This window comes from Eulemur rufifrons, chromosome 30 (assembly GCF_041146395.1).
Source record: "Eulemur rufifrons isolate Redbay chromosome 30, OSU_ERuf_1, whole genome shotgun sequence".
Lineage (NCBI taxonomy): Eukaryota > Metazoa > Chordata > Mammalia > Primates > Lemuridae > Eulemur > Eulemur rufifrons.
Genome location: NC_091012.1, coordinates 99,757,020 through 99,784,727, shown reverse-complemented (window position 1 = coordinate 99,784,727; position 27,708 = coordinate 99,757,020). Strand labels below are relative to the sequence as shown.

The following is a 27,708-nucleotide window of genomic DNA, read 5'->3' as shown; positions in this document are numbered from 1 at the left end:
AAGGTTTTAAAAAAAAATCTCAACTATTCTGTTATTTAATTTCAAAATATTAAGGGGTACAAATGTTTTTGTTACATGGATAGCTTTTGTAATGCTTGAGTAAGGGCTATCAGTGTGCCTATCACCCGATTAGTGTTCTTTGTACCCATTAGGTAGGTTTTTGCCCCTCCCCTCTTCCCAAAGGGTTATTTTTAATTAAAGTGTGTGGGGGGGGGAAGCTTGGGGAAAAAAAAAAATCACTGGTATAGTCCAACTCTTGAGTTGCAGTAAATGAGGTAACTGAGGGCTGAAGAAAGGCAAGTGCCTTGCTAAAAGCCACAATACAAAGAACTCAGGTCTCCCACCTATATCCAAGGTTCTCCCACCAACCAGCTGTCTCCTCAGCATGCAGCTGGTGAAGCAACTTGACACACTAGGCAAATGCAGAAGGAAGAATGGAAAAAAGCCCAGGGCTTGGGCATGATTTTACCTGGACAGGTCTAGGCTGTGAGGTACTCTAGCCAGGTCATTAACTAGCCCCTTCTTCAGGAAGAGTCGAATGATGTTGTTCATGCCATTGTGCTGGGTCTTGGCTGCGGCACTGCTGTAGAAGCTGGAGGTGGAGGGGCAGGACTCCATGATAGTACTGATGATACACATCACTGCCTGAAGCCTGGGAGAGAAGTTTCACATCTTTATCATGTGAACACAGCCCATTCTTAGGCCATATCTCCACTAACTTTCCTCAGATAACCCTCCTGTGCCTTTAGTGTTTCTTTCCGGAAGTAACATCTAAACAAGTAAGAACTTACTCCCTGGGTGGTAGCATTCATTTTCTATAAACATTTAACTTTAAAAATAAGATTGAATAATCTGTTCAACTTTCTTGAAAACTACAGAAATACAATGAAAACATCCCTTCATTTTCCCACTTCCTCCAAACGTAATCAGTGCTCTGGGTATTTTCAAGCACCAGAACTATTTGAGAGGACCAGACTGTATGATGCCAGTATGACCAGAACTCTTGTTTAAGTACAAGGACCCCCATGGACCAAAAATAAGGGGATGCGCTCAGTTATCAGGCCTAGGTCAGGCATGGGTTTTACCTGGCATGTTTCTCTGTACTCTCAGCCATAGCCAGCGCCCGTCCCAGGGCTGCTTTTACTTCATTCACTAGTGCCACCTGGGCATCTGTGCCACTCCCTGCAGCAGCCAGGCTTGCAAGGAACAGGCGGGCCAGGGCAGGTGTGTCCTTGTCTTCTGCATTCTGGGTATGTGGGAGGAGGTGGTCCAGAACAAAAGCTAGCACACTGCAGTCCTGAAAAATCATGAATCATGACATTTACTCAAAAGCACAATTATGCCATATCATTTGAACAACACCAAGGTGCATACGCATACAGTTTTTCCTTGAAATAGCCCAGTGAGTGATTATCAGGTCAACTTTATAGATGAGGAAACTAAGGCTCAAAGGTATAAGAAAATGGTAAACTTATATTTTATAAAATTTTCAAATCCTATCTAGTTTCCACTACACAACTTATATATCGTCATGTAGTTGTTACTTGGTATTTAAAAATTTTTTTGAAGAGATGGGGTCTTGCTATGCTGCCCAGGCTAGAGTGCCATGGCTATTCACAGGCATGATCATAGTGCACTGCAGCCTCGAATTCCTGGCCTCAAAGCGATCCTCCTGTCTCAGCCTTTCAAGTAGCTGGGACTACAGGCGTGTGCCACTGCACCCAGCCTAAAACATTTTTAGTCGAACTGTTCATACCAAACCTATAAAACAGATTGACAAGTATTTTCACCATCTGTGAGATGAGATGGGTAAGCTGAAGTCCAAAGAGAAGTGACTTGCACAAAGAATTTAGTCAAGTGCTGAAGATTCAAGTCTTGATTCCTGAGTGCTATAAACCCTTCAGTAGTCAACTAAATTGTAATATTTATTGACACCTAAAATGTGCCCAAGACGCTGGGCTAGAAACTGGCAAGAGGTAAATGAGAGACAACAGTCACAGATATGGATATGCAAAAAAAAAAAAAAAAAATGCAAGGTTATTTAAAATAACAAAAAAAGTCCAACAGGGGAAGGAAATTAAGTCAGACTCTTCATTTTTCTCTATGATTTCTACCCTGATAATTCCTTATCTTAGAAAGGAACTTAAGTTCTGTTGTTATTCAAGCAGATTATGGATCAAAACGAACATTTTGGAACCAGATAGAGTTGACAGCTGCACATACTAAATATCACTCAATTGTATACTTTAAAATGGTTAAAATAATTTTATGTGAATTTTACCTCAATAAAGAAAAAGCACTGAAGAATTCTAAAGTTTGGTATATTGGATAAAAGTGACCTTGTTAAGATAAAACTATTAAGAAATAAAAGTTAATCTCCCAGTAGTGAATAAAATACAAAGTTAAAACTGTTTTCTGAATAAAACTGTAAATAACACCATCTGACATTATTAGTAAAAACTGGAAAAAAGGCTTGCAATTTAGGAAAGCAGTGTGACTGAGTAGAATGGACTTAGCTTTGTAGTCAGAGCCTTGGGTTCCAATTTTAGCTCTGCTATTCTGCAGTATGGCTTTGAGCAAGTTACTTATCTCTCTGAACTTTCTCCCCTAGAGAGCAATACCAACAACCTCGCAGTGTGGAGGTGAGGATTATCAATAGTACTTATAAAGCACCGTTCAGTACTCAGTACCAGTAGGTCACTGGACACATTTTTAGGAAGACAGGTAATACATTTGTAATTAAATGTCTTATTCAGCCAGGCATGAGAGGCAGAGGCAGGAGGATCACTTGAGGCCAGGAGTTTGAGACCAGCCTAGGCAACATAGTAAGAATCCATCTCTACAAAAAATAATAAAAAAAATTAGCCAGGTGCGGTGACATGTGCCTGTAGTCCCAGTTACTCGGGCGGTGGAGGCAGGAAGATTGCTTGAGCTCAGGAGTTTGAGGCTGCAGTGAGCTATGATCATTCTACTGCACTCCAGCCCTGGTGACAGAGCTAGATCCTGTCTCTTTAAAAAAAAAAAAAAAAAAAAAGTCTTATTCCACAAGTAATGTTATTATAAATTATGAATACAATTGGCATAAGTCGGTAAAAGCTTTGAATGACTTACACCCAGAATATATAAAGAGGTCAACAGGAAGCAAGAATAAAAGGCTTGGATAGACACTTTCCAAAAGAGAATATCCAAATGGCTACCAATGACATGAAAAAAAAAATGACCAATAAGAAAATGCCAACATTTAACCATAATGCAATACCACCACAAATCCACTAAAACAGGTGAAATGAAAAAATGAAAAATACCAAGTGTTGGCAAGGAGTTCACAATCAGAGACCAGAACTCCCACATGCTGCTGGTGATAATATAAGTTGAGACGATGACTCTGGAAAACTTTTGGAACTACCTGCTAAAGCTGAACAAATGCATATTCTAGAGCTCAGCAATTCTACTCCTAGGCATATGCCACCCAAGAGAAGTGCTTATATATGCTCACCAAAACACATAATAAGAATGCTCATAGCAGTACTGTTTGTGACACCTCCAAATGGTAATTTTTTTTTTTTTTGAGACAGAGTCTCGCTCTGTTGCCCAGGCTAGAGTGAGTGCCGTGGCGTCTGCCTAGCTCATAGCAACCTCAAACTCCTGGGCTCAAGCAATCCTCCTGCCTCAGCCTCCCAAGTAGCTGGGACTACAGGCATGCGCCACCATGCCCGGCTAATTTTTTCTATGTATATTTTTAGTTGTCCAGATAATTTCTTTCTATTTTTAGTAGAGACGGGGGTCTCACTCTTGCTCAGGGTGGTCTTGAACTCCTGACCTCGAGCGATCCACCCGCCTCAGCCTCCCAGAGTGCTAGGATTACAGGCGTGAGCCACCGCGCCCAGCCCAAATGGTAATTTTTACCCAATTGTTTGTTAACAGATTGGATAAAAGATACATTTGGTATCTTTTGAGTATATGGTATATGCATACAATGGAATTCTATACAGCAATAAAAATAAATTACACTTGCATTAAAAAAAAAATGAATCTTGCAAGCACGTTAAGCAAAAGAAGCCAGGCACAGACATGCTTTCTGCAACACTAGTACCCCTGCTTACTCTCAGACCCTTTGGCACTTGTTAACCATAAAATTACAATATGATCCACAAAACAATGCCCTCTTTATAGGGAAAAAACCTCTTTGGATACTCACATATATGGGAACATGATACAGTTTCTCAAAGTACCCACTCCAAAAAAAGTTTAACTTGAAGATAATTCCATATTAGGACATATAACATATGACTTCATTCTTTTCCACAGCTCTATTGATGGATATTTAGGCTTTTAGTATATTTCTTTCATTACCAATACTGCTACCGCATCTGGTATCTTTGCATATGTGTTAAGTACATCTGGAAGATGTATAGATCTAACACCTGTTATTCTTATTTATTTGGTTTATTAACTGTCCTTTAGACATCTTTACTAAGATGGCCCACAGATACTTCTCAAAATTCCACATTTTCTCCTCAAAGTGTTCCCCCACTTCTATGTTCCTGTTAGATGCCCACCCATAAAAGAAAACTTAAAAACCCCCAAGTGAGGAAATATCCTTCAGTCCTTGATTTCCTCCTTCACCCTCCAAATTCAATTCTTGTTCATTTCTACCTTTAAAACATCTCTTCAACTCACCCATTTCCCCCCTAACTTCACCAAGATCATGTGTTACCCTATATTATTATATCAGATTGCTAACTGGTCTCTCTGATTCCAGTGTTGCCCTCTGCAATCTCCACAGTTAGACCAAGGGATTTTTAATAGAACAAATCTCACCAACTCACTCCCTGAAGTTACCCTAATGGCTCTACACCATGGGAAAAAGGCCTAGCTCTTTAATGTGTCTTAAGATGCCTCTCCCTCTCTCATCATTAGGTTAGCACTTAGCATGCATGGTTTCCCAGAAAAGTGTCTGAGACATACTAGGCACTCAAATGATGGAAGTACAACATAAAATCTTAAGTAGAAGTTGGAAATACTATTACCTCTTTGATCAGCTCAGACTGGCCCACAGTGTAGCTGTAGTTGGCAATCAGGGTGGCAATACCAACATAGGACCTCACCAACTCTGCCAGAAGACGAAGGATAGTGGAGGTAGGCATTAAAGGTTTGCTGCCCTTGCCTTTCTGCTTGCCTTCCTCAGAGGCCCGGTCCCCTTCTTTATCTTTCTTCCCATCTCGAGACTCCTCCGGAGTTGAAGCTGCTAAGAAAGAGCCAAACACTGGTTCAATTCCACACTGGAGTATTGGTGAAATCAAGCTCTAGGTGGAAAGAATGCTACTTCTCCTCCACTTTAGGCCACCTGTACAAACTCAATGCTCTTGTCACACTGCAGTGGAAGGACAGAGAACCAGGATGAGCCAGGTCTCAGATGTGGTATGTGAATACAGTACAGCAAGGAGGCTTTGCCCAACTGTTCATGCATTTCTCCCCATTTCCCTCCTCTTATATGCTCCAGAAATATTCTACTGAAAGTTTTCCAAACATGCCTTACTCTCCCCCTACATCTTCCTTCTCTTATTATCTGCCCAGTAAACTTTTATCTAGTTCAGCTCAAATGATGATCTCCTCTATAAATGCTTTCATATCTCATCTAGACAGACTGAGATAATACTGCTGTCACCTGTACTATAAACTACATCTGGGAGGTAAGCCCACTGAGATGAGTTAACCAATACTTTGCTAATAATTAGCCTTTCTGATTTATGTCCAGGGGCGAGTATGTTATTAAGCAAAATGTCTCCTAAATTAGTTCTCGAAGATCTTTCCTAGCTAAGAAGAACTGGCTCTTGAAAGGTCTCATTGGACTAGCATTCACGTGACATTTCTCTAATGCATGTTGAATAGGCAATGGGCTCCTGCTAGAAGGCAGCAATACGTCACACAAAGCATGTAGCTAGAACATCATCACTGGCACCAAAGCTTATTTATAAGCCAGGTCATAGAAGCCACCAAAAGAAATAAGGGGTGGTTTAAAGAGTACAACTAAAGGATGTTACCACACCAACTATTACTAGGTTAGCTAAGTTATAGTTCCATTAAGTTTACCATACAGAAACAACTGATTTACAGAACACTGAGCTCACCCCTGGGAAAGTTTACTTAGATAAGTAAACATAACAATTATGCCTGTATTCTCTACCCCCTGCTCAGGACACCCACGGTTTCTTCAAGTTGTCTTGCTAAGGAATAAGAACACGAGAGGAAGAAAAGCAAATCATTACCCTCTCCTTGGGAGGTCCCAGATGCGGACGTCTCAGTGGAGGTACCATCTGCAGCAAAGACCTGACTCTGTAGAAAAAAAAACAACAAAACCCTGAACTATTATGAATTTGAAAGACAGGTGTCCCCAAATGGCAGGAATCCTTCCCAGGGAAGGCTACAGATTCTCTTTGGCCAACCTTTTAACCACCTTACCCCTTTATACTATAATCTGTGGAAGCTATCACTATAAACATAGTGACTGGGAGAGTGCAGGGAGAGGAAAGGGGAAAATAAGAAAGAAAACGGAATTAAGGAAACATTTCTAACCCAAGGAGAGAAAAAAAAAACCCTCCCAGGGACATTCTAATTTTGTCTTCATATTTAGGCAACAGATAGTTTACAGATATATCAAAGCTAATACCTTTGAAATGCCCCTGGCACATAACTCTAAATACTGAGACCACACAGGCATTGAAAAGGGAGAAGACAGATACAAGGCTGTTGGCATTGACTTACATTAATGGAAAAACCCGACTGTGTATCAAAGTCACTGCTCTGACGAGTAAGTGAGCGGTACTGCTGGTATACATCATCGCCCATGTCTTGCAGGAGCTGGCCAACCTCTTGTGTCATACCCCCAGGTTTAGGGTCAGATTTGTCTGCTAATAAAACAAAACAAACAACAAAAACAAAACTCTTCTATAATTGTATAATGTTAATGCTTATCTGATAGGATTGGTCAATTTCACACCGAGTGGCTATGACTACTTACTAAGTGACATTACTAACTAGTCTTGTTACCACAGGCAATTTATTTAGTCTCCTCACTTGCCTAAACTGTCATTACTTAGTTTAAACGAACACATCTGGTATTATGGCTTACACAGTGGGAGATCAATAAATGGTTGCTGCAGCTATATATAGCTAAACTATTTTGGGGAAGAGAGGATATGAGACAGGATAAAGATTCCATGATGGTAGGAAAACCAAGCTCTACACAGGCTCACACTCTGTATGGATGAAAAGTATAAAAGTAAAGACTCAGATTTATTTATTAAAGGCAGTATTCGTTAATTTTTGGCAATTCCTTGGACCTATAAAATAACTATGTCCTGAATAAAATCCAGATGGACCTCAATGGAATGGAATGCTGTTTCACTCCAAGCAATTTAGTCATGACTTTCCTAGTGCTTAGAAGTAGCACTTTAACTTGGAATAAAGGTGGATTAGAATGGCGGTCTCGAAAGTCAAGAAGCCCAGACCTTCTAACACTGTTCCTGGCTCCTCAGGTAACAAAGGTGTTTTGCTTCTGAGTATGAAAACACTGGAGACTTCCTGGTATTTTATTTCCAGTCTGCTCACATGATGCTATCATCTCCCTTTAAATCTTTGTTCATTCTTCCCTGTGTATAGTATACAACAGAACTTGGGAAACCTCCTCATCTTTATCATTCAGACTCAGTTCAGAAGTCACTTATTCTAAGAAACTTTCCTACCCATCCCACCATCACCAGATCAGGTGCCTCATCCTAGGATTCACCACTACCCTGGCATCTGTCATACTGGATGACTACTAGCTTCTTCAGGGACATGCACTGTGTGTCTTATTCATCTTGACCCCCAAACTGTGGATACATTGTAATATATCCTCTAGTGCCCAGTCTCCTGAGGCAGGCTAGCTACATACCTTCCTCTGGAGCATGGTAAGCAGCCAGGGCATTCAGCATATCGTAGATCACTTCCTTGACAGTATCAGGAATGACAGGCAGAGGTGAGGGTTTCAAAGGGGTTGTCTTCACCAGCTGTACAGCATTAGGTCCTTTGATTCTAAGATTCTCAAATTCATCATCTGAAGCTAAGCCAAAGTGAGAAAGAAAAATCTGTCATTTGTGACTGAGAAAAATCAGTACCTAAACTTGGTTACTGATAAAGACTCAGAAAGGGGCTCGTATAACATAAACATACATACAACTGTAAGAGGCTATTTTCAACCAACGTTTAGTCTACTAGAAAACCTGGTTTTTACTTTCCCTAAATTCTACAGGATTTAATATAGCAGTACCAAATGGTAATAAAGTATAGGCTTTGGAGTTAGAGAAAACTGGTTTTGAAATCCAGTTCTGTTAATCCAACAAACTTTCACTTTCTCACTCTCGAAATTTGGTTATTTTGAGGATTAAATGAGACCATACATGAAAAGTGCCCAGCACAAGGCCAGGCACATAGGTGGGGCTCCCCAAATAATTAGTTCCCTGTCTAACATTTTATTAAAAAACAAAACAACCCCACAAATCTACAGAAAAGTTGAAAGACCAATAAACATCCACATATTTTTCATCTAGAATTACCATTTGACTACCCCTAAATATACCTACATGTATCTCCTAAGATATTTTTTGACATGACTACAATCATTTTAACACCCCCAAAACTGAACATGGATACAATTATATTATCTAACATACAGTATTCAAATTGCTCCAAATCTCCTTTATCTGGATCTAGAACTCAATCAAGATTGGTGGCGGTTATTATCTCTCTAATTTCCTTTTATCTAGAAGACTCCTATATTTCTTCCTTTCTTAACAATTATTTTTGAAGAGTCTATGCCAGTTGCCTTGCAGAACATCCCACAATTTGTATTTATCTAATTATTTCCTTATAATTAAATATACACCAAGTATTTTTGGCAAGAATACACACATGACGTTGTATACTTCCCATCATACCACACTGAGTCACATATTCACTGGTCCCTCAATTATCACTTTATTTGTCAACCATTAACAGTGTGTAAGCCCTATTAATCCTACCAAAATGAGCTCTTTGAAGGCAAAGACTAGAGCGAATGAGTATTTGGTATTTCCGGCAGGGCTTACAATAGGGCAAGGCCCAGAGAAGGTACTGAAGTACCTACTAGATTGACTCAAATGATCAACCAGCCAATGTCCTAATGCTTGCCTAAGGAGGCGCTCTAAGTTATAGATGTCCTCATAGAAAAATCTATGCAGTTATACCAGGCCACAGAATTCAATGTCTTGAAGACCAGAAGCAAGCGAAACTCACCAGTTCCTGACCCTCGAGGGGCTGGAAGGGCAATGCGGATGCAGCAGTTTGCTACTTCTGTGAATATGTCTGGATTGCGGCACGCGGCTGGCCCGAGGACACGAAGGATGTAGTTGATTTCCCGAGAGCCGAGGCTACCAGACACAACTCCAGAAGTGGTGCTACCAGCTCCACTTGTAGCTGCTGAGCGAACAACCTAGTAAAAAGAGAAACACTGTTGCTTAAAAACTGCTTTCTAAAAACATAACTGCACTCAATGATGTTACCAAGTATTAAAATACTAACCAAGCTCCGCCTCAAAACAGTAGATGACAGCTTTAGACTTTTGGGAGAAGGATATATATTTGGTCTTTAAGTTCCCATCTCACCCCCCTTCTCAATTCAAAAAATATGGCTTATAAAAAAATTATAGCATATCTCAAAAATATCAACTATTAAGACCAGAGTGCATGTGATCTTTATAGAAATTGGGAGATGTGCTGAAGACCACAGATCCCATATAGCTTCCCATGAGTGCCAGCCCCTAGCCTCCTCAGATGCTGTCCCAATTTTAAACCAGAATGGTTTAAAATACACAACACTGATATCCACTTAGTGTATGGTAGCAAAATTAAACGTTTTCTTTATGCCTCAAAGTCAACCATCACTCTTGAGATGACAGCCACAGGAGATATAAAACTATTTACAAATTGTTTGTTTTAATGACACGGGGCTTAGACATAGCTATGCTTTTGCTCATCTCATAAAATTACTTGGCAATCATGGAAAATACACAAAAGTATGAAGAAGATAACTCACAATTGTTGTTTTCCATTATCTATTCTTTTGTGAAAGATATGCTCACACAGATAAACATCTTTTGGCATTTTAATGCTTTTATTACTAAATCAATCATGCTGCCATGCTCTTTAGTCTCACATATTTTAACACCTATAGCTTGCTTGCCTGTCTTGCTACATACAATTCTGATGTAATTTCATTTTTTAAAATCCAGAAAATTGAACATTAGGATGTATTACACTAAAAAAAAATAAAATTCAGAAAAGTTGAATTTGACTATAAAGAACGTGCCAGCTGAGCACAGTGCCTCACATCTGTAATCCCAGCACTTTGGGAGGCCGAGGCTAGAGGATCACGCAAGGCCAGGGGCTTGAAGACTACCCTGGGCAACATAGCAAGGCTCCATCTCTACTAAAGAAAAAAAACAACCCCCCCCCCAAAATGTAGCATAATTTATCTAGTCCCCTACTGCTGGACATTACATCTCTAGTTTCTTGATATTACGAGCAATTCCACAGTGAACACTCCTATATGTGTATCTTGGCATACCTGACATTGGTAATCAGATAAATTCTTAGCTGTGGAATTTCTAGGTCAACAGATATCTTAAACTGACAGTACTAAACTGCCCTACAATGTGGCTGCACCAATTTCCCCTCCTACAAAAGTAAGAGTATGCCTGCTTCTCCACACCTGTACCTGCAATGGAAACTATTATGCATTTACATTTTGCCAGCTCGATACATTAAAACTGCCACTGATATTCCTTTATTACACACATCCCCAAGTACATTTTACTTAAAGCTTTGGGTTTTACCCCCAATCCAATGAGGCCTTACATTTTCTCCTAGCATTTTTAACTTTCATAAGTTTTAAGCATTTCAAGTTTTTAAAGTCAGAATTCTGTCTGTATATAGTAGTTTCTTCCCTGTTGGGCTATCTCCTCTTGACCTTGGACCACTGCAGATGGCTAAGAATTTATCTGAATACTAACATCAATTATGCCAAAATATCTACAAGAGTGTTCACTGTGGAATTGCTTGTAATACCAAGAAACTACAGATGTAATATCTTGCCTGCCTTTAACAGCTCTCCTTCTCTTGATTTGGCACAAGTGAAGTGAAATCAAGCAGGCTGGATGAATAACTGTCTGAAGAATCTGAGATGTATATTCATACACATATAGAAGTATAAATTGGTACCACCTTTCTGATAAGCAAGTTAAAAAATACACTTTTTGATCCAATTTCTAGAAATCTCTAAGAATAACAATCTTAAACACGAACAAAACTAGGCACAAAAATGCACACTGCAACACTACTTATAAATGTTGGAAATAATGTCTCAAGAGAGGAAAATGGAAGCAAAATCCAGTAACAGTCACATGACTGCTGACAAAGAGTAAGAGAATTTTGTAAAAGTACCCGAGGAAAAGCCTCACTAGTAAGATGTTGCCTACACCCACCCCTCCACTGTTGTCTTAATGTTATGTTACAAATGTTATTTTTTATGCTTTGCCATTTCTTCCACTGCTTTATAAATTTCCTAAAACATAAACCTGTTCTCAGACCTGTACTATTTGTTAAGTGCCTATCACAGTGCCTGCCAGATCATAAATATTCAAAAAGCTTTACTACTTTTACACTCCAAAATACAATGTTTTGAAAATAGGCAAGAGTGACCACCTGAGGGGTACTCCTACAAAAGAATGATCTTTAAGGGATGAACTTGGGGGAAGGTATTCCAGTTCCTTACTAACAGTTTTTGGCTTGGTTAAAGAAACCTAGATTGCCAGAGAGGACTTTCTAGATAAAAGGTACTATAGTACCTTTAAGGGCAGAAAATATTTCTAGGTTCTTTTTTTTCTTAATGTCACTCAATAGGATAATCCTACCATACCTAAGCAAGCTTCCAAGCATATACTTGGGAAATTTTGCTGGGCAGAGTATACAGTATATGTATCTAGCTACCCTAAGAAGAACCAGAAGTCTATCTGTTTTGAGACCAAGGAGAACAAAGGTATGATATAAAGTTAAATCAGCATTTGACACCAAAAAGACTTACCTTTTCCATGGTATGACGGAGGGTGAAGGGGTCCTCAATGATGTGTCTTAAGAGAAGGGTGACGAGGGGAGTAAATCCATTAAAGCCTGAGCTCTGGGTCAAATTCAAGATCAATCGGGTACTCTTCAGCTCTGCAAACATCATGGCGTATTTGTGGTCCCGGGTGAGCCTCAGGCAGAGGCGAAGGGTAGCATGCAAAGTGTCTGGGTCCACAGGGACTCCCAGCATGCTCACGCAGGCCCGGATTAAAACAGTCACCATATCTTCTGTGAGGCCCTGAATCAGGATCTCCCCAATTTTTGTTTCGTCCAGGCTCGTTTCCTTTTCAGTGTGTATGCTCTCTAGGGCCAAAGAAGTACCTACAAATGTGAAAATAAGAGTTTTAGATAATTTAACTGGCAATGAAATTAGCCAGACCTTAAGCCATAAAGGGCACAGTAGCTTCAGGTAAAACACTCCTTAAGAGATTCAAAACTCAAAGTTCGCACCGTTGGCTTTGTTTTCTTTACGTTTGATATCCATTTCTTTGCTTTCTTCCAGTGTCTTCTCTAATTCCTGTCCATTGCTGTTTTTCGAGTTTTTATTCAGCCGTGGTACCCTGAGGAGAGTCAGCATCACAGGACGCCGATTCCCTGTTTCCTCATTAACCTAGGAATTCAAGCAGACAAAAAAAAAAAAAAAAAAAAAAACAAACCTCTCTTACCAAAAAAGGAATTATAAAGGTATGGGGTAGGTAGGGACACCTTCCAGGTAAAATGCCACAACAGGAAGGAACTCTAGAAATTTATTCCATCCATATCATTTATCATACAAAGAGAAAACCCACAGGTCTCCCAGAAGGAAAGTGGCATGCACGAGGCCCTATAATGAACTGTAAACTTTCCAATAGAGCAGACACCATCCCTAGCCACTCCCTAATCCTTGACTGAACATTTAAAAATTATTTCTGGGAGGGAAGACTCAGTTCTATGAAATCTACACTCAATTTACGGGTGAAAATTATGTGCCTTATAACATGTTAGGACTGATGGTTCAGAAAGAAGAAAACCAAGACATATCCAGCACCTTCCCTTCTTTCTGATACAGTTTACAGAATTGGGTAAGCATGTACCTGCACCATTGTAGTGAACTGGACAGTGTATCTTCTTCGGCCTGCAGTGAATCGCACACTTGTCTCTCCAGATTTCCAGGCAGAATCAATAGTGCTGTTGTTGCTTGCACTGTAACTACACCAACGCCCGGAGCGATCATCAAACCAGCGCCAGTTATTGCAGTTGGACTGTAGGTACTAAATATAAAAGCACAAAGTTTTATGTTTCCTTCAAGATTCACTATTAGAAGAAATAGTAACTTCAATAGTATTCATTGCTAAAATTAAGGCAGGAAAAAGAAATATACTGGACATTTAGTACATTTTGAAAACTGAGAGAGAAGTTTTCATATAAATTTACACTCACAATCCTTAGCCTCTGCTATGGTTTGAGTCTTCCATGTGTTGGAAACTTAATCCCCAATGCAACAGAGTTGGGGCCTAATAAAAGGTGACTAGGTCATGAAGACTCTGCCCTCATGAATGGATTAATGTCATCACCCTGAGAGTAGGCTGGTTATAAAAGTGAGTTCGGCCCCCTCTTGCTCTCACTCTCTCTTGCCCTTCTACCTTCCCCCATGGGATAATGTAGCATGAAAGCCCTCACCAGATGCAGCCCCCTGGATTTTAGACTTCCAAGATCTATGAGCCCAATAAACTTCTACTGTTGATAAATTACCCAGTCTGTGGTATTCCGTTATAGCAAAAACAAAATGGACTAAGACATTCTCCCTAGGCAAAAACCCATTTTACCTCCTTACCCTGCCACCCCCTACTTTTGTTTTTAACTGTTTCCCCTAAAAGGGGAATATTCATTTGAGATATACTGAAATAAAAATTCTGTTTCCAAGAAGGTACCAAGATGATGTGGCGTAATAATGTTCATCCAGGGAACACCGCTTTTGGAAGGATTGTTGCATACTCAGTCCTTCACGTAACAGAAGACCCACTCTTCCTCTGGAGGTAACACACATCTTTAACATTTACTTCCAGGGTAAGTTCTTGGGGACTTTAGCAAGGAACTCCATAAGAAAATAATTTGAATTCCCTATTCAGAAGAGAAACCTAGCTATGAAGATCGCTGAAATGATTTATACCTTGGTCAGAGACCTTCACTTTCTTCACTACTCTCCCATATTTTCTTCTGGCCTACTCTTGCCTCAAAAAGTAAGCCAACCACACACAGTACATTACACACCTTAACCATCTGGGCTCTCCTTTTTGAGGAGATGGCTGTCTTTTCATAGAAATCAATCAGGAGCAACACTGGAGTGATCCATCTAAAAAAAGAGAAATAATTTGTTCTGAGCAAGCCAGAATCCTGCCAAAAATTGGGAAAATATATCTTGGTTTCATCAGGCACTTCCCAATTTTCAAACCACAAAAGTACCCAAGATTTGCCCCATATATGCTCCCAGAAAATTGCCTGATTCAGGCCCTAAGTTTGAGCAGCCAATTCCCAGGGGAATAGAAGTGAAACTGGGATAGACATAGGGTCACTCACTTTGGGGTCTGGACCTCCTTTTGCTCCTTGGCTGCCTGGAGGCAAGGCTGAACCACTTCCAATAGTTTGATTAGGACATTAAGGATGCCACTTGATTCAACCACCCAAGCACAAGGTAGCTTCAATTCCTGATTAATCAAAGGAAAAAAATTAAAGATATCAACTTCTACTCAGTATTAAAGATTAGCATGGTATAGGGAAAGAAAGGGGCGAATAGTAACTGAATTGGTTGATTTCAAATTCTACCTCTTACCATTTATCAGCTATAAACAGAAATGAGTTACTTAAATTTTCTAGGCTTTGGTTTCCTCATAGGTCACAGGGAATAATAATTCCTACCTCCAGAGTAATTGTGATGATTAAATGAAGTTATATATATTTAAAGTGCCCCACACAGTGCCAGGCATAATAGTACGTGCTTAATACAGAAATGGTTATTAATATCTTTTGGGATTTTCACCTAGGCTGTGTGGTTTTAACCATGTTGAAGTTGTAAAGCTTTTGATTTTCAGAGAGGCTTTATAATCTTTCAAGGAAGATGAAATAATTAAATATAGTTAATGGTTCCCCTTATTGGGGCTAAAGTGTTACTTTTTAATAGGAAATCACTGAAAGTGAATGTCCAACAATAAGTAATTATTTCAATAAATTAGAGAACATCCTAAAGATGGAATAATGTATACATGACATGGGGAAATAATCATAATGTAATACTGAACGGGAAGAATACAGAACTTTCTATATTGTCTTATCTCAATTGTTTAAATGGACAGAAAAAGAACTAGAAGAAAACACAGGACTGTTACTTGTGATTCTTTGTAGATGAGGGCTCATGACTGATTTTCTCCTTATGTGATGTTATGGAGGACCCCTAGCATTCAGTACTTTGAAACCTTTCCCCCAAGTATCTATTCAAGAAGTGCTATAATAAGTTATCATTTTCATCATAAAGGAAAGCCCCAAGACTGTAGGTGTACAGTTGGATATATCTCCTGAGTAGTTACATGTAAAGGGTCAAATACATTTAGTGCAAGTTTTACTATTAAATGTGATGAGCTACAGAAGCAGAGTCCCTTGTCCAAGATCAGTTGCTTCCTGGTTCCTATGTTGGTTAGAACAAGAACATGTCTTGCCCAAACCACTCTCTTGCCCCAAATAATCTGCTGACTGACCATGTAAGGAAAAGCAGGAAGACTCTGTTCCATCTGGTCTATTATCTTAACACTGACAACATCCAATTTCCATATCCCATTCCACTATGTGGCTGCCAGTTAGGTTTCCTGAGAGGCAAAAATACTCCATGACCAAACTATGATAGTCATTTAAATACTCTTCTTTTTAACTCCCACCCCACAATCCTTTAAAGACTCAATTCAATTAACATTTGTTCTGAGAAGGCCTTCTTACATCATCCAGAAGTGATAAATATGCCTTTCCTGAACTCAGATAAAATTGTTGATACCATTCATGTGGCATAGAATGTTGTATTTTATACTTAATTATGTTCATTTTATCCTATTAGAAACTGGGCTCATGAAATGCAGGGATCATGCCTTAATACTTCTCTTTACCTTCTTCAATGTCTCATATGGTAGGTGTTCAATAATTCTTTGATGAATGAATTGCAAGGTCCTAACCATCTAAATCTTACCTCAAAAAGTAGCGTTAAAAGCAAGATTCTAGTAGCCAAATTGGAGGCCTGAGGCAGGGTGGCCATCTGACTGATCCACTCTGACACAGTTTTTGTATCACTTGTTGTCAGGGGAAGAGCAGCTTTGATCAATACATCAGCAGCTTCCCAAACCTAGAAAAGCAGAAAAGTGGCCAAGTCAAGTAATTGTAGGGTAAGATAAGGTTTGTGAAAACATTCTTAACCTTTTAAAATACTCCCTCCCCTCCCAACACAATCACTGAAGAAAGGTAAGTAAATACTAACATATAGGCCCTAGGAATTTAGTGTCTGTATCAAAAGATCTATTCTACTAAAGAATCACTACTAAGCGATTATTTTCTTAGGCTAGATTACAAGAAGCCTAAAATCTAAGTTAAAGGAAATAAATATTTTAAAAATTCCTGGTGCTATCAACCCCAAAAAGGTTCTAGCGACTTATGCTTCCACTGTACCTCACCCAGAATTATAAAAAACAAAAACAAAGAATTAGAAAGTTAGAAAGATTAGTCTCGTTTTAGTTTGCATATTAAATTTCTTGTAATGAATTTGATATCACTGCTCATTTCTATTAAGGTTTTAGTTTTCTTAAAATAATTTGCATAAGGTCTTAATAAAAAGATACTAAACTTTTCTGTGAAAAATATTTTATCCAGTTTTCCTTTACTGTCAAGATGTTTCCATGTATTAAAAGTTATGTGTACATAGTCCAACTAAAAAGGCTATTCCTTTTTGATTTCTTTCCCTGCTTCCAGGCTTAAAAATTACATAAAACAAGATTCCAATGACTTAAATACATAAATAGATTGACTAAAAAATAATAAAGGAAATATAACCAAAATGTTTAACTGGTTATGTCTGGGTGTGGGGATTGAGGATAATTTCTTTCTTATACTATACGTCTACAATTAGCATTACTATTAATTTCATAATGAAGTTAATTATGGTTTGTCCCCTCTATTGATCCCCAGTGCTGGACGTGGGGCCTAGTAGATGATGTTTGGATTATGGGGGTGGATTCTTCACAAATGGCTTGGTGTCTTTCTCATAGTATGAGCTCTGTAAACTGGTTGTTTAAAAGAGCATGGCAGGCCGGGCGCGGTGGCTCACGCCTGTAATCCTAGCACTCTGGGAGGCCGAGGTGGGCGGATCGTTTGAGCTCAGAAGTTCGAGACCAGCCTGAGCAAGAGCGAGACCCCATCTCTACTAAAAATAGAAAGAAATTATATGGACAGCTAAAAATATATATAGAAAAAATTAGCCGGGCATGGTGGCGCATGCCTGTAGTCCCAGCTACTCGGGAGGCTGAGACAGGAGGATCCCTTGAGCTCAGGAGTTTGAGATTGCTGTGAGCTAGGCTGATGCCACGGCACTCACTCTAGCCTGGGCAACAGAGTGAGACTCTGTCTCAAAAAAAAAAAAAAAAAAAAAAAAAAGAGCATGGCAGCCCCCACCTCTTGCTCCCTCTTGCCATGTGACACACCTGCTCTCTCTCTGTCTTCCGCCATGAGTGGAGGCTTTCTCAGCTCCTTACCAGAAGCAGATGCCAGGGTCATGCTTCTTATACAGCCTACACAAGTGTGAGCCAAATAAACCTCTTTACCTAGCCTCAGGTATTCCTTTATAGCAATACAAATGGACTAAGACACCGGGGCACAAGTATTCATCAGGATGCGGACTCCTTTGTTAAAGTGTTCTTACATAGGAAGAAAAGTATCTATTCACTGTTAGTCCAGGGAGCCTAACTTGGCTTAAGAGTAAGATACATTTTGGACATTTTAGGTAACTCTAACTGAAAACTAGAAAAAGAGAGCTTTGTCCCTTTCAAAGACCTTTTGTGACATAGTTAATCCACTGTTTTGGTAAATATTCAGTGAAGAGCTCGATTACCAGATCAAAAGAATTCAAAGACAGAATATACCCATATTGGGTTAGAAAGCAAAAATAGATTTTTCAGAAATCAGGTTTTGATAGAAGGCAGACAAGCAAATCACTTCATATACGCCCCCCTTCTGGCCCCTTGAGAATTTACCTGATTGACTACTTGCTTCAGAATCATGTCACGATAGTCTGCTCCATTACGTTTGATGGCTGTCATGATCAGATCACATACACGGTACACTGTGTCCGGCAGCTCATCAAGAAGGTGGAAGCAGCCTGGCAACATGGTATCTGTGAAAGTGTGCAGCTCATCTTGGTCCAATGGGTCAGCATCCTGGAACTTCTCTAGACATTTAGCCTCTTCCTCTTCCTGCTTTTCCCGAGCTTTCCGTTCCTCTTCCTCCTTTCGGCAGGCAACCTCCTAGAAGCAGGGAAGGAAGAGTGATAATACATAGAAGAGGTGAAGGTGGAAAGATAAGGGGGACTCTGAGAATGTATCTGCCTCACCATATGAATACTCTCTACTCTCTCCTCAGACAGTTGATACTTTTATCCAGGGTGTGGAATATGAGGGCAGCCACCCAGATTAAGGTAAGACAGGGAGGGACACTTCAAACATCACAAAGCACTGTCAATTTGTTTGCAGCATTCTACACCACCTCTCATAAAATCATTTCTAGACATCGTCCTATATTCTTGGCCAGTTTGTTAAAGTAATTATTATCTAGGAGTACACAGCCAAGTTTGGCCTAATGGTACTACCAAGTACACTTCAGGTCTCTATTAGACAGTAAGGATTAATGCTTCATCTGTTTCACCTAAAGCTTCGGGTCAGTACAAGGTAGCTCAAAGACGGATGGAAAGGTTGGGAAGAATGAGTACATCGTGTCTTTTTCTCGTGGTAATTCCACCAATTACTTTGTAGTAGTAGCACAATGGTCTCAGAATACTAAGATTTATGTGCCAAGCTCTTTTGGATGTCATTTCCTAGTTACCTCAGGTGACTCCGCCCTTTGATCCATTGGAATATCCTGTCCCAGAGACATAGCAATTGCTCTCATCATCTGGTCCTCTTCAGACATGCTAAGATCCTACAGAACAATAACAGAAAATCCAGTAATGACATATATCCAAAACAAATACAACGAGGTCACCCCAACTCACAGGGAATCAGACATCTTATGCTCAAGCTTAAGAGAGGGGAAGGGGCTCCAAATGCTCCTCTCTATAGTCAAACCCAACTAGGCTTACTTGATCACTGCAAGAACAGAGGGGGAAAAAAAATCACAATGAAAATTAAGTGTAGGAGGGTGGCTTCAATGTGACCACCTATTCTGCATCTTAGAAGAGTGTGCCTCTAATATTGCTTTCTGACTGTGTGGCTTCTTCCACAAACCACGTCCAGTAAACTTGCATGGCTGGGGTATAGGAAACTCTGGTCATAACACTCTGGAGTTTCGAGAGTTATTATGAAAAAAAAATACTGGCATGGAGAAGTAGTTTATAGAAAGGAAGACCAGTGACAGAAGGATAAGGAAGAAAAGGCTATCAGTAGCCAAACCAACACCCTGGAAAATCATAGCTCCTGAACCAACTCACCCGAACAACTCCTCCCATGATTGGAGGAGGGTGGGTTAGAAGGTACTCTGTGGCCTGCTCCATGGTACTGGTGTTCAACAGGGCCTCCATGGCATGTTCCCTTGTAAAGCCCATGTCCATGAGCTACAAAAAGAATGCAATAGCTCAGCACTACATTATCAGAGAAATCCAAATGCATTTTAAGAAGGAAAAAAAAAACGTTTTCAAGATGGAAACAGGTTCCTCTAACTTCATATGAACTGAGAACTTTTATGAGCTAGGGCAGGTAGGTAACATGAACAATCCTTACTATTTAGTGCTTCTACAGCACTCAAACATTATAAGCATAGGGGCAGGGAGCCAAGGGATTCCCAATTCCATCCTTTAAGAAAATGGGGGAGGAGGATAGATGGTTATTAGAATTAACAGGATTATCATGATTAAAAGACTGAGATTCATACACAGAAGCATAAATTGGTCCCAATATTGTGGAAAACAAACTGGCAACAGAGCAAATACCTGAAAAAACTGACCCAGGAATTCTACTACCAGGAAATCATGAGATGTACATAAGGAAAGTATACACCACAGCATTACAACATCAAACCATAAGAAAATTAATAACCAACAATTAAAGAGTGACTAGTAAATAGTAAAAAAAAAAATTTAATGACTAGAAGTCTACATATTGCTTGATGTTAACTGTGTAAAAATTAGGCATAAAACTAATGTGAAAAAGAAGACAATGATTATCCTCTGTGGTGACATTATAATGCCTTTTAAAAATACTTTGCTGTACTTTCCAAATTTCTCAAGGTTTATAATAAAAAAAGAGGTGTGCATATATAGAGGACAGATTTGACTAGGACTTTAGACATAAAGAGAACATACATACATACAAATTCCAGGAAAAAAATGCTAAAATGCTCTTTAAGATTGAAGTGGCAGGATCTTACATGCCTTTTTCCTTACTCCCTTCTAGCCTCCAATTTTCAAAATGTGGCTTATACATTTATTTGAAGGTGAAAACAACAGATTTATAGGTGACTAAGGTTTCAGAAAGCTCTTGTTTAAGAATAAATCTGGGTTACAATATCTCTTCCTTTTACAGGTTAACCAGAAAGTAGCCAAGAAGTTTGCTTCTAAAGAACGTGGCAGCAGCAGGCTACTGAGAATACTGTAAGAGGCCCAGTACTAATCAACATGCTTGGAAGGACATAAATCTATTACCTGTGCAGAGCATAGGAGTACACTCCAGCATTCCTCAGGAGAAAAAAATGCTGAGAGGGACTAAATTTAAACTGTCTCCTGGTTAATGTGACCCGGCATTTAGTGGCATATGAACTTATAAAACCCACAAGCACTGCACACCACTGAGTGCAAAGTCTGGGCCCTGGAGTATAAAGACAGCAAGCACCCTACCTGTTGCAGCTGTTGCTGGTTGACTTGAGGTTCCCGGCGGGAGCCACCTTCCTCTTGTCCTGCATCCTCTTCTCCTCGAGACCCCTCCTTGTCTTTACTCAGTTTCTCTCGAATCATAGGTTCTCCTCGGAGGATGTGGCACAGAATGGCCAGCATGGATTCAGCCATTCGCCCGCCATACACTTTTAGGGGTTTCCGGTTCCAAAGGTTCTTGATGCACGTAAAGGCTGCCTATAAGTCATTTGGAAAGTGCGTGGAGATCATTTTGCCCCAATTCAAAGACTCAGGAAGAATAAGTTAAAGACCTATGGGACAGTCCTACCACAATTAGTGCCAACAACAAAATCCTAGGCCAGCACGAGGAGCCCTACGCAAGCACCGAGTAGCGGCATTTAATTCAACCTGAAAGTACCAATCTGAAGTTTACAGTTCAAATGTTTATTTTTTTTATTTTTTATTTTTTTTTTGAGACAGAGTCTCACTCTGTTGCCCAGGCTAGAGTGAGTGCCGTGGCATCAGCCTAGCTCACAGCAACCTCAAACTCCTGAGCTCAAGCGATCCTCCTGTCTCAGCCTCCCGAGTAGCTGGGACTACAGGCATGCACCACCATGCCTGGCTAATTTTTTTCTATATATATTTTTAGCTGTCCATATAATTTCTTTCTATTTTTAGTAGAGATGGGGTCTCGCTCTTGCTCAGGCTGGTCTCGAACTCCTGAGCTCAAACGATCCGCCCACCTCGGCCTCCCAGAGTGCTAGGATTACAGGCGTGAGCCACCGCGTCCGGCCCAGTTCAAATGTTTAAACCATGAAAAATCCTCAAATGGTCTCTCTATTCCCTTCTGTAAGGCAGCCCTATTTGGGAATAGGATCCAATGTTTCCTCAGTAATCACATTCTTCCATTAAGAAGAACAAAGGAGAGTGGGAATTATCTAGATAGCATGAGAAATATCTCTTGGGTTTAGAATGGCAAATACTCACTTTCTGAGTTACCACAAGGAAGCGGAGGGCACTGAATTGTGGAAAGTTCTGGACACCTCCAGGCAATTTGGCAGGCAGTGAATGCGGAGATTCAAGCACCGTGGTGGGATTCACCATCTTCTCCACCAGCATAAGCCAGGCATCTAGGAATTCTCCTGTGCCATCAGGCAAGTCTGAATGTTCTAATCCCTCAGAAACAGGAACTTTGCCTCCCATGGATAAAGCCCAGTTGAAAGTTCTAAATTCAAATAAGAAAAAGTATGGAGAGAGAGTATTAGCATTTTAGATTGAGGGAGAGTTTACATTTAAAAGGTCCCTAATCTCTACCTTGGTATTACATGTCCTTCCTCTTAGAGCTATTATTTCCAAAATGTCCAACAATTATCATTTTTATTTTTTTAAAGCCTTAACCTCACCTCCTCCAAAGCAGTGAAACTCAGCTTAGAATCTTCTGACCAAGAAAAGTAGAAAAATTATTATATCCAGAGAAATAACAGCAAAAGACATGTCTATTAAAAAAATGCACAGTGGGTACTAGAAGCCAAATGAGGAAAAGCAGAAACCCTTACAAACACACCTCTAGGGAAGGCTAAATCCCACCCTACAAAGAAAATGGAGATACATATGGCCAATTTCCAGAACATGGAAGGATACAACTAATGGCTATATGTATGTCACAAGATAGGGTACTTAGCAGTAGGCTGGTAAGACACACACAAAAGACCAAACTCCAAGAAATGCTTCTCTGTGAAGCAACTCGATCCTTACTCAAATAGAGCATTGTGGCCTCCAGAGCAGAGAAATTTTTGCAGCATGAGGTGGTACGGATACTTCCTCTCATCAAACAGCATTGGGGATGTGAAACCAACTGAACAGATGAAGAATGTTAGCCTGAAAAGAGGAAAAAGCAAAAATTTAACCTTCTCTGAGGCAGACACAAAAGCAATGAGAAATTCGTGTAAAAGCCAAGAGTAAAATTTAACAACAAACTGAAGTGACTGATGGACTGACTGGAAGGTAGATGGGTGACTAGCATGGTTATTAAAATTTCAAAGGCAAAAAAATTCTTTCATCTAGTAAGGAATACAGGTTTAATATCCCTAATCTGAACATCCAAAATTTGAAATGCTCCAAAACCTGAAAGTTTTTGAGTGATGACGTGAAGCTCAAAAGGAAATGTTCACTGGAGCATTTCAGATTTTGGATTTTCAAATTAGGGATGTTCAACTAGTATGTGTTCTACAAATGTTCCAAAATTTAAAAAAAAAACTTCAAAATCCAAAACACTTCTGGTCCCAAGCATTTCAGATAACAGATACTCAACCTGTATAAAGTTACTTAAATGCAGTTTTACTGCAAATGCTTTTAAAATTTCCCATGTTCTATACTAGGTACAACCAAAACAAGTACCTCACACTTTACTTTCTGGAGTAAACAAGGCACTTCTATGTTCTCTAATTTAGTGGATCACTCCTGCTTAAGTAGAATAGGAATATTATATTCTTTGTATTACAACTTTTTAGTCCCTGCATCTCAAATAGAACCTTACCTGAAGCGAGGAGTAGGTGTATATGGTGGAGGCTGCCAAGACAAGCCCTTTGTGAGGAGCTTAGTGAGGGCTGAGGCTGTTGACCGAGCAGCGGGTGTTGGCGCTGTAGTGGTGCTGGCAGCATGATGGCTCCTTCTCTGGCGGACAGGAGACCCCACACAAAGTTTAACAAGGAGCCCAAATAGCTCAGCAAGTGCTCGACCTAATCTGGAGGAAGCTGGAACGGAGAAGTCAGAATAAAGCTGTACAGTGTTCTCAGAACGGTTTCACTACAACAGACACATTACTGTTAATACATTTTTGCGACTCACCACGTTCTCTTACAACCCTCCTAGGAAACACTAAATTTGTCTCTACATAGGATAATCCACCAAAAAGGAAGTTTCACAAGAAACAAAAGACTCTTTTGGGTAGGAGACACAGAAGTATGCTGGCACTCAATATGTAACAAATGTAAAAGACAAATAAGCACTCACACTGTTAGAGGAAGTATAAACAGAAACTACCTTTGTAGAAGCAATATGGCAATGTGCACTGATTAAGCAAATGATACATCTACTGAATTATGGAGTCACTTAAAATGCCTATAGAGAACTTTAACAATGACCAATGTTTATTTAGCCACTTACACCAGAAAAGATCATATATATTATATGTTGTCTGATCACAACATGAAATAGTCTCAAAGGAACGAAAGACTGCTAGAAAAAGCATAAAATGTTTACAAGTAGCTTATTAAGAAATTAGATTATAAACATTTCAAAGTTTCATCTTATTAGGATGCTTTTTAATACTATGAAACCAAAAAGGGCAGAATAAATATAAACATACGTAAAAGGAAATACATAAAAAAGGGAAAAAAACCAAGCCCAAACATTGTATTTGGGTAGTCTCCAGATTTTCTTTAAACATTTAATGTACTTTTTAATTTCTATAATGTATATTTATTACTCTCAAAATCATAAATGAAAGTGCTGCTGTAGCATTTTTTTGAAATAAACATTATTCCATCATTATCCAGAGACAAGAAGGGCTAGGCCTGAATCAAAGCATAATCAACCCTTGAACAATACAGGTTTGAATTGCATGGGCCCATGTATATGCAATTTGTTTCAATAAATATATGATAAAATTTTTTGGAGATTCGTGACAATTTGAAAAAATTCCCAGATGAACTGTGTAGCCTAGAAATATTGAAAAAATTTTAAAAAGTTAGGTGTGTCATGAATGCATAGAATACATGCAGATACTAACCTATTTTATCATTTACTACCATAAAATATATACAAACATATTTTACAAAGTTAAAATTTATCAAAAACACAAACACAGACCATACGCGGCGACATTCGCAGTAGAGAAATGTAAAACAAATGTAAAGATGCAGTATTAAGTTGTAACTGTGTAAAATCAACTGTAGTACATATTGTATACCACTGTAAAATTTCATAGCCACCTTTATTGATAGTAAGCTCAAGGGTCATGAGTAGCCACTTAAAGCACTCCATGTCAGCAAACTGTGTATCGCAGTAAAAAGTAATCTTCTACAGTTCTTGTGTATTTTTCGTTGTGTTTACTGCAATACTGTAAAGGTTAAACAACACCAAGACCCATACGAAGTGCCGCTAGTGATGTACTAGAAGTGCTCCCAAGAAGCAGAGAAAGGTCATGACATTCTGAGAAAAAGTTAGTATGTACCCTAGATTGAGGTCTGTAGCTGTGACTACCCATCATTTTAAGATAAATGACTCTAGTTTAAGAACCACTTTAACAAAGAGAGAAAAGGAAATTTGTGAAGCCAGTGCTGCAGCAGATGGGAAAATTTTGCCTTTTTTTTTTGCACAAATACCTTTTAATTACATATTGAAAATACAGCTTTTATGTGGGTGGAATTTCTCAAAGCTCATATGATTTGAGAAAAGGTGAAGTCATTAAATGACAAAGCAAAAAGGTGAAGGATGAAAAGCTAGAGAATTTAATGCAGCAAAGGATGGTTTGATAATTTTTAGAGAGAGACTGATTTGGCTTGAATGTCAAGAAAACAGGAGGATTAGCATCTGCCAGCCAATCAACAGGCAGTAGTTGAGATCCCAGATGCTATTAAGAAATCACTGAGGAGAAAGGATACCTGCTCCAACAGGTTTTTAAATACAGAGCAAAGTGCTCTATTCTGGAAAAAAGAAAAGGACACAAAAGACATTTATTAGTGAGAAAAAGTGAGCACCAGAATTTAAGGCAGGAAGGGATAGGCTAAATCTACTGTTTTGTGCAAATGCAGTCAGGCTTATGATCAGGGCTGCCCTTATCTAAAAATCTGTTAACCCTGGAGCCTTGAAGGGACAAGATAAACACTAGCTGCTAGTCTTTTGGTTGTGTAAGAAGACCTGGACAACGAGAACACTTTTATTGGACTGGTTCAATTGATGCTTTGTCCCTGAAGTTAGAAACTATCTTGCCAGTAAAGGATGGCTTTTAAAGTTCTTTTGATATTAGATAATGGCCCTGGCTACCCAGAATCCCCATGAGTTCAACATTGAAGGTGTCACAGTGGTCTATGTTGCCAAGACAACATCTCTAACTGAGCCTCTAGATCGGGGGTTACAAGGATTTTTAAGGTTATTACACATAGTACTTATTCTGTAGAAAGGATTGTCAAGGCATGGAAAAGAACCTTGATACAGAGATCATGAAAATCTGGAAGGATCACACCACTGAAGATGCCTTTATTATTACAGAAAAAGCCATCAAAGAGAGAAATAATAAATTCCTGGAGAAAACTGTGTCCAAGATATTGCACATGACTTCACGGGATTTACAACAGAGCCAATCAAGGAAATCACAAAAGAGATTGTGAATATGGCAAAGAAGGTGGGAGGTGAAGGGTTTCAAGACACGGATCTTAGAGAAATTCAGGACCTAATAGATACCACACTGGATGAATTAACAGAAGATAACTTGATGGAAACAAGTGCTTCTAAATCAGTGCTTGATGATGAGGAAGAACACTTAGATGACGAAGCAGTGTCAGAAAACAAACTGACATTAGATAATCTGGCAGAAGGGTCCTGATTACTCAAGATGGCTTTTGACTTCTTTAAAGACATGGACCCTTCTATGATATAGGCACTGAAACTAAAGCAAACGGTGGAAGAAGGATTGGTATCATATAGAAACATTTTTAGAGAAATGAAAAAGCAAATGTCAGAGAGAAATTACAATGTATTTCTATAAAGTTACTCTGAGTGTGCATACCTCTTAGGCCTTCCCTTTCATCTCCACACCTCTTCAGCCTCTGCCACCTGAAATAGCAGGACCAACCCTTCCTCTTCCTCAGCCTACTCAACTTGAAGATGAAGACCTTTATGAAGATTCATTTCTACTTAATAAATAGTAAATATATTTTCTCTTCCTTATGATTTTCTTAATAACATTTTCTTTTCTCTAGCTTAATTTACTGTAAGAAAACAGTATTAGTACATACAACATACAAAATATGTGTTAATCGACTGTTTATGTTATCATTAAGGCTTCCAGTCAACAGGTAGGCTATCAGTAGTTAAGTTTTAGAATAGTCAAAAGTTATATGTGGATTTGACTGTGCACGCATGCAGACTGGGGATGGGGTGTTGGTGCCCCTAATCCCAAAGCTGTTCAAGGGTCAACTGCATGTCTTGTCAGGATGTACATGCACATATGAACCCACTATGTAAAAAATGACTTTGCTTGAGCTGGCATCATACATGCTGCTCAAACTTAGTAAGAAGCTCAGATGAATACAGCATATGAAGAAGGAAACAGTCCTGTCTTCTTCCTATTCCATCCAAAGTACAATTTCTTAATCCTAATTAGGGAACAGGATACAGATAGGTAGATGT

General features: G+C 39.3%; 1 protein-coding gene across 5 annotated transcripts in view; it reads right to left on the bottom strand.

Annotated features, from left to right (window-relative positions):
• Positions 1 to 27,708, bottom strand: part of HUWE1 (HECT, UBA and WWE domain containing E3 ubiquitin protein ligase 1) — a 155,656-nt gene that overhangs the window by 32,193 nt on the left and 95,755 nt on the right. For 4 of the 5 annotated variants that reach the window (XM_069463116.1, XM_069463118.1, XM_069463115.1 and 1 more), the window contains 20 exons: positions 23,834 to 24,050; positions 23,053 to 23,175; positions 22,285 to 22,522; positions 21,304 to 21,534; positions 19,903 to 20,025; positions 19,299 to 19,394; positions 18,455 to 18,724; positions 16,405 to 16,557; positions 14,754 to 14,881; positions 14,448 to 14,529; positions 13,271 to 13,447; positions 12,648 to 12,807; positions 12,160 to 12,518; positions 9,316 to 9,511; positions 7,937 to 8,104; positions 6,766 to 6,911; positions 6,270 to 6,336; positions 5,031 to 5,248; positions 1,086 to 1,297; positions 470 to 652 (listed from right to left, as the gene is read on the bottom strand). In XM_069463116.1, coding sequence (XP_069319217.1) covers positions 470 to 652; positions 1,086 to 1,297; positions 5,031 to 5,248; positions 6,270 to 6,336; positions 6,766 to 6,911; positions 7,937 to 8,104; positions 9,316 to 9,511; positions 12,160 to 12,518; positions 12,648 to 12,807; positions 13,271 to 13,447; positions 14,448 to 14,529; positions 14,754 to 14,881; positions 16,405 to 16,557; positions 18,455 to 18,724; positions 19,299 to 19,394; positions 19,903 to 20,025; positions 21,304 to 21,534; positions 22,285 to 22,522; positions 23,053 to 23,175; positions 23,834 to 24,050 — 3,547 coding nt within the window. The remainder of the gene's footprint in view (positions 1 to 469; positions 653 to 1,085; positions 1,298 to 5,030; positions 5,249 to 6,269; positions 6,337 to 6,765; positions 6,912 to 7,936; positions 8,105 to 9,315; positions 9,512 to 12,159; positions 12,519 to 12,647; positions 12,808 to 13,270; positions 13,448 to 14,447; positions 14,530 to 14,753; positions 14,882 to 16,404; positions 16,558 to 18,454; positions 18,725 to 19,298; positions 19,395 to 19,902; positions 20,026 to 21,303; positions 21,535 to 22,284; positions 22,523 to 23,052; positions 23,176 to 23,833; positions 24,051 to 27,708) is intronic. The other variant, XM_069463120.1, reaches the window with a different exon arrangement.